This window comes from Bidens hawaiensis, unplaced genomic scaffold (genome assembly GCF_021521415.1).
Source record: "Bidens hawaiensis isolate Kalapana, Puna unplaced genomic scaffold, B.hawaiensis_p1.1 tig00016358_1, whole genome shotgun sequence".
Taxonomy (NCBI): domain Eukaryota; kingdom Viridiplantae; phylum Streptophyta; class Magnoliopsida; order Asterales; family Asteraceae; genus Bidens; species Bidens hawaiensis.
In genome coordinates, this window is record NW_027492497.1 from 183,475 (window position 1) to 191,073 (window position 7,599).

The 7,599-nt window shown below is 38.5% G+C and overlaps 1 protein-coding gene across 1 annotated transcript; it reads left to right on the top strand.

Annotated features, from left to right (window-relative positions):
- Nucleotides 1-6,654: 6,654 nt before the first annotated feature.
- On the top strand, nt 6,655-7,188 carry LOC143551282 (uncharacterized). Its single transcript, XM_077041748.1, has one exon. The coding sequence runs from the start codon at nt 6,655-6,657 to the stop codon at nt 7,186-7,188; it is 534 nt and encodes a 177-aa protein (XP_076897863.1).
- Nucleotides 7,189-7,599: the final 411 nt, after the last annotated feature.

A 7,599-nucleotide genomic window follows, 5' to 3' on the forward strand; every position in this document is an offset into this window, starting at 1 on the left:
AATTTGGATGATTTCTCAACCCGGGGTGGTAAGTGTTTGAGTTCATGTTGAAATTCCGATTATCACCCCCTTGACCTTGAAGTGCATTTACCTCTTCAACTTGTGCTTGCGCTACCGTACACACATCAGCCCCATCACCCAACTTGTTACAATTTGTACAAACATCAATTCTTTGCTTAGTAGTTTGTACCCCCACATCTTCCACGGCATGAACTTGCGGTCTTCCAATTGCTGGTCTTGCTCTTCTTGCAGTTTGAGCCTTTCTCTATGATGTGACCGACATTTGTTCCAAGAATGCCCAATCGTCTTATTCATAATTGGTACCGAACGTACCATTTGTGATTGACATCAAATCCCTTTCATCTTCCGCATTCAACCCTTCATGAAAAGTGTTCAACAACTTCCAAAGAGCTATACCATGATGTGGACAATTCTTGATAATCATATTAAACCTCTCAAATGCTTCATGAAACATTTCACCCGATTGTTGTTGGAACGACCTCAAACTTCGTCTTGCATAGGCCGTGTAAAACTCTTCCAAAAACGTTTGTTGCATTTCGGCCCAAGTGTAAATCGATATGTATGGCAATGTGTAAAACCATCTCTTCACCTTATCCTCCAACGAAAATTGAAATATAACCAATTTCACCTCATCCGGTGAGAAACCTTGACCCCCGATCATGTTATAGATAGAGTCATATGCCTCCAAATGAAAATAGGGTTCTTCCGTTGCTAAACCTTTATACTTCGGTAAAATTTGGAGCGCATTGGTTCTCACTTCAAATGTTCTTCCTTTGTGGTTTTGAGGAATAACCACCGGAGATGGGTTATTGGTGATGATCGGTCGAAAATGAGCTCCCCCCTTACATGTCTTCTTGATACCCCCCATGGTACTCTTGGTTGACCCATTTGTCAGTAAACAGGCCTTTGTTGCACGTTTTGTTGGACTTGCGGTTGGGGATTTTGGTTGTTGAAATTGAGGTTGTTGAAATTACGCTTTTTGTGGAACTTGTTGCAATGGTTGTGGCTGTTGTATTTGATTGACATGTGGTCCACCCCATTGTTGCACTTGTTGTTGCGGTTGAAAGTCGGATCCATACCCAAACTGCCCTTGAATCCTCACTTGATTCCCATCAATCCCGCTTGAATATCCTTCTTCGAACTCTTCATACCCTTCATTGCCATCACCATACCGTGGCCCACCAAACAATTGCGGGCTCGATCTCGGACCCGATGGAATATGAGTTATGGGTGGTCTTGGGTAAATGTGTATGGTTATTGATAAGGTGGATTTTGTTGAGATTGGAAAGAGGATTGTTGTAGTGAGTTTGATGATTGTCCTTGCATAGGCATGAAAGTGGTCAAGGGTGGAAGGTTAGGTGGTGGTTGAAAACTAAACACGGTTGAAGTCAGTACATTTGTAGAGATTGCGGTAGTAAAGGGTTCAGTGGATGATGGGTTTTCAGAACTTATGGGTGGTGGCATTGGCGGTACAGTTTGTTCCGAAGCCATGATTGTGGTGTCAGTTGTTTGACTTTTTGTGATTGGCGACCCAATAACCTTGTTCTCCTTTTGAAGAATCCGATTCTGCTGAAAAGTTCTCTTGATTTCAGGATAAAACGCTAACGGTGTGGAAGACCGAGAGTGTCTTGTATTCATATACCTGTAAGTACCTGCACTCTAGCAAAACCCACGTAAAACTGACAATAAAAATTAAACAAAAACTACCAAAATAACAAATGTTGTGCACTACTCCCCGGTAACGGCGCCAAAATTTGACACGAGGTCGAAGACTCGCGCAAAAATAAACCAAATCCAACTAATTAGGTATTGGTAAATGGGTGCCGAATACGAAGAGTTTGTGGAATATGTGTTATTGAGTAGCTTACAATTAAACTAATATAAATGTAAATGACGAAAAAGTAAGATTTAGGTTGGTTTGATTTGATTTTATAAACTAAATGAAGGTTGTAAACAATTGATTAAATGAGCATTCCTCTTGGAGTTCGGTTATTACGCAACTCTTTTGTTTAAGTTCAATGGATAAATCATAATATCTTGATTTCGTGTAAGTGTAATTGTTTGTGATTAATCAAGAACTAAGTACTCGGATTCCTAGAACGCGAGGTCGTTACTTGGTTAATCAATCAATATAATCTTAACCCTAATTTCTTCTACTAAATCTCGATTGTCAACAACACCAAGAACGTATAGAATGAAATTAGGTTAACTGATATAGACAAATTACAAACACTCAAACAAACAACATTGTTGTATTAATCTAAACGATTCATTAATCAATCCAAGTACAAGAACAATAAACATAAAGATAATTGTAACAACCTTACAACCAAGAGGAATACTGAAAGTTTTAGCCACACATCATTGCAATCATCATACCAAGTTTTAATCCAAAGTAATCCAAGATCGAAATGTTAATCTTCAAGTCAAAAGCCTCAAAAACTTGTTCTCAATCCTCAAAATCACCCCAATGATTGTCTCCAAACGGAATCATATGAAAAGGATCTCAAAAGCCAATTATAACATCAATATGGAGTTGTAACCGCCACCAGAGTGCAGGCCCCACCGTAAGCTACGGTGGCCACTGTAGCTTACGGTGGCTTCAAAAACTTTACGCCAGCTTTCTTCTGTTTACGGCAGCCTGCTACGCTGAACCTCTACCGTAGCTTACGGTGGCTACCGTAAGCTACGGTAGCCTCAGCTCCAATATCATTCTTCTTTGGTTGACTTGTTGACTGCTACCACCAACTCTCAAGTCCTTTGCTCATCTCCATCATAGTTCACTTGAATCACCTTTTCTCAGCATTTGTACCTACAAACAAATGACATAGTGTAGTAATCCAAATCTGTGAAGTTAATCATAAACGCACACGTTTTAATGAGAATTACTACAGTTAAGGGTGGTTCTTCAATCCACCCGTCACAACCTAAGGCAACTGAAGAAGAACAACTAGCTGGAGGATGTGAGGGAGGAAATGTTGATGATCTGGACGCTTTATTCGTTAATCCTCTATCAATGAAACCTCAAACGTTATTTCCTTATAAAAGCGTTATATATATATATATATATATATATTTAATAGCTTGTTTAACAAACATATCTAACTAAAGCATGCAAAACATAAAATCATCTGGTATATAAAAATTATATCCAAATTTGTTATACGTAATCGGTTCGACATTAATCACGAACAAATACTGACGGACACGTGTGTGTGAATTGTCTCTAACTCGTGTAAGTGCTATGCATGACGTGTAAGATAATTGAGCGTGTGTTAACCGAGTTAACAAGAAATTGTTGGGTGTCACATTATCCCCTTGTTGAAAGAATTTTCGTCCCGAAACTTAATACGTGCCATTAAGTAAATCAGTAGACTCCCTGTGTATATGTTTGCTTCATAGACTCACGTCTATATGTATAATTCATTGACACCCCATCATAGACTCACTGTCTATATGACATTTGAGACAAAATCAGAAACACCTTAGTGCTTACGTATTGAATAAACGATTAACCAGTTATTGAGTAACGAAAAACGAATAACTAAACAGGTCTGGTCCCGTGGGGCCATCTATACGTGATATACGTTTATTATAAGCTAACATATTGATTTCATGGTCTTAGTACAATAGCAAACCAGTTAAACGAAAAGATACTCGTTTAACTATCCGCTTTGACTTTAAACGCAAAAGATAGTTCCAAAACAAGCATTGTATCATCCGTTAAGCCGAAAAAGACCTACAAAACACTTACTTGAGATGTTTTAAGTGATCCGTGAAAATATTTTGGATCTTTACAACCAAATAATATGTTTATCTAAGTATACAAGAAATTGGCCGAAAATACTCGTTTTTGCGATGCTTGTTGTAAACCATATATTTTTCTCGCAACAAACCGAACCTGAAATAAATTCGGACTTGGGATTTCACATTCGGGCACCAACACGAGACAAATGGGCCAAAGTGGGGCCCAATCCCTTGCGGCCGCCACTATTGGAATTTTTTTTATATATAAATTACCAACCAAGCTTAATTACTAAGTCATTTTCACAAAAATATCGACACATGCAGCTGCTTAAGCTCTGCTCTATCAATTTCCAGCAAACCATAAGGTGAAGACATCTCTTTTGATCAATTTGTAGCTTGTTTAAACATGTTTAAACACATATAAACATATTTTGATTACCTAAAATTACTTCTAACCACGCAAAAACCATATAAATCATCGATAAATATTTTTTGATCATACACATGGTTAGAAATCAGAATCGATAAGTTCTTTTGGCCATAAACATTGATTAGAGGCTTTAAATCGCGTTTTTACAGTTTAAAAGTTCAGTTGAAAACCCTAACCTAAACCCTAGGTTCTGGTTTGAGAGTTTAACTTTGGAGAGTGAGAGATTGAGAAAGGAAAATATTGAACAACAAAAGAAGATTGTTGAAGGAGATATAGGGGGGAAAAACAAGCCGATCTGCTCAATAAATACATGAAGTATTTTCTGGTGATAAAAGATAAGCTTGGTATCAACTTGATGAATGAATTAAAAGGAGTTGAACATAACTGATTAATAAAATTTATGGAGGTGATGTATCACAAGAAGATTGTGCATTCGAGACTTTATTTGATCAAGATAAAGTTGATTCAAAAGGCAAGGGTGAGGTGGCTGAAGAACTAATAATCCTCTTAGTTGATAAAATCATACCAGGTGTAATTTTTCATGATGTTGGTATTTCTTTAACTGTTGCTGAACCATTGATCGTTAAACCATTTACTAAAACAGTTGTTGAAAAAGAAATTAAAGAAACCATTATTGAAGAAGAAGAAAATGATGATGAAAAAAAGATAAATTATGAAGTTCTCCTGTAATTCATGCCGATAATGATGATCAAGATAAGAATCATTATGATCCAAGTACTTGTGGATGTACTGGGGTTCGGTTTAGTTGTGAAGATACCAAAGAAGTTGTAGTAACACAGACAGAACAACCTAAGGCAACTTAAGAAGAACAACTAGCTGGATGATCTGAGGGAGGAAACGTAGATGATCTGGATGCTTTATTCATTGATCCTCTATCAACGAAACCTCATGCGTTATTTCCTTATAAAAGTGTTAATCAAGAAAAGGGGGAGACGGTTATGGATCGTGCTGAGATAGCCAGATTATTGAATGTCACTGAGGAAGAGCTTGACTTTGATTTTGAGAAGGTGTTGGGTGTTGTTTGTTATGATAAAAAAGAGTTAATTTCTGTTATAACTCTATAGTTGAAGAAGTGATTGAGAAGGAACTAGTCAGATATGTGAACCAAAATAGTCATGAGTTTTCTGAATCTGATGAAGACTTTGAAAAAGAGATTAAGATGCTGAGTCAAGAATTCGATTATAAAGGAAATCCTGTGGTAGATGAAGAGGAAGTGAACAATGCTAAGAAGGCTTGGTTTAATGAATACAAGGTGGAGCTTGAGAAGCAATTCTGTTGGGCAATGACTTATGGTTTATGCTTGTATTTTGGGCTTAGTTTGGGCTGTATTATGTAAACCGAGATCAACATCTCGGTGGGCTTTTGTATGTTTTGGGCCTAGGTTGGTATAACTATATATACGATGTATGTAGTTTAGGTCAAGGTTGTTCATCCATTATTATTCAATCGTGTAAGTTAAGCGCTTAAGCACCCGACGTATAATATACGTGTGTTTTGAAGCTTCTTCATTGTGTTTGGTGTGTTCTTAATCGTTTATCACAGAATCAACATAGTGGTTAGTTTCCGCCTAACCATTAAGTATATTGATATCACATTGAAAGATCCTTCACGGGACTAACAATTGGTATCAAAGCCTATAGACCTATTCTAGGCTCGGTCATTGGTGATATCAAGGATTCTGTTTTTGATCTAAGAAGGTTTCTTGTGTTGAAGGTTTCTGGATCTCGAAGAAGGGTGTTCTTCGTGTTCTTCGGGTGAGGAAGGCTGAATTCAGAATAGATTTTGGTATATCTTGCATTTAATTTGAATCCCATCTTTCTCTGGATTTAGTTAAATATTCAAGAATTACCATATCTTTGTCTATTCTTAGTTCTCGGGTTGAATTTGAATTTTTCAGAAAGATTTCAAAGTTCACGTTCTGTAGTCAAGGTTTTCAGGGGCATTCTCAAGTTCTCTGGCTAAATTTATTGTTCTCAGGTTCAATTCGTCGTTCTCGGGAAAGTTTTGACTGTTCTCTTTGGTTTTTTTTTGTTTTCGGGAAGTTTTTCAGTGTTCTCTAGTGGATTTCAGCATTCTTGGGAAGTATTCTGTGTTCTCGGGCAAATTACAGAGTTCTAGGCTTGTTTTCGGTCAAGTTTCAAGGTTCTCGGGATAGTTCTCTTGGTTTCTGGTTCTCTGGTTGACTCAGCAGTTCTCGGGTCATGTATCTAGTTTGCGAGTCAGTCTTTGGGTTCTCTGTTTGAAGACTTTGGGTTTGTTTTCGGTGTTTTATCATCATGGATCAACCCATCAACGCATCCATCAACTCAGCACTTCACCAGGAGCTAGACTCCATTATGGGTACCGCTACATGTGTGCCCCGTCTGCTGAAGCATGAAGACTTCTATGAATGGTAGTTCAGATTCGAAAAGTATGTCAAGATGAAAGACACTAAGATGTGGAGGAGCATAGTTAGAGGTCCTCAACCGATCACATATGAGACAGCTGAAGGAGAGATTGCTATCAAGCCTATCAAAATGTATGTTGATGCTGACGATGACAAGGTAGAAGAAGATGAGAAGGCACTTGCCACTCTTACAATGGCCCTGTCACCTGAGATTGCTCAAGGTTTCCGCAAGTTGCAATCAGCAAAGGCCCTATGGGAGGCACTGATAGAGGTCTATGAGGGAAATGAAGACATGAAGCGCAGTCGTCAGGACTTGCTGCGCCAAAAGTTCAATATGTTTAATCATGTTCTGGGTGAGTCCTTGGAAAGTCAGCTGCAAAGATTCGTCACACTTGTTACTGAGATGAGATCAACCAACATACACTTAACTCTCATTGAAACCAAAAACAAGTTGATCAACTCTCTGCCACAAGGATGGGATATGAACGTTCCTGTTATCAAGAAGACAAAGGATCTTTCTAGACTAACCCTATCTGAGGTGATCGCTATCATTAAGTCATGTAATATGGATGACAAGCAGTGAGCAATCAACCATGCTAATTCGTATACTGCTGCTGGATACGCCGCGTCATCAAACAATGCACTTATATCACAAGACAACTTCTCAATGTTCAAGTCCTCTCAGGGTGTGTACTCGCAGCCGCAGCAGCCAAATGGAAGTTTTTCCATGTTCAGATCAACTCAAGGCCAATTCACTCCACCTACATCTCAGCCACAGCCGCTTACTTCCATATTCTTCCCACATCCATCTCCACAATCTCAACCCCAACCCAGTGTTGCTTCTTCCAGCAAGTCTCCTACCCAAGGACCTACCATCGCAAAAGAAACTCAAGAGAATATTGCTCTCATGGCAGGCTTCATGAATTGCTATAATGCTTTTCTTGCTGGATACCTTGTTCAACCAGTTGGTTCTACTGAACTGGATCAGATTCAT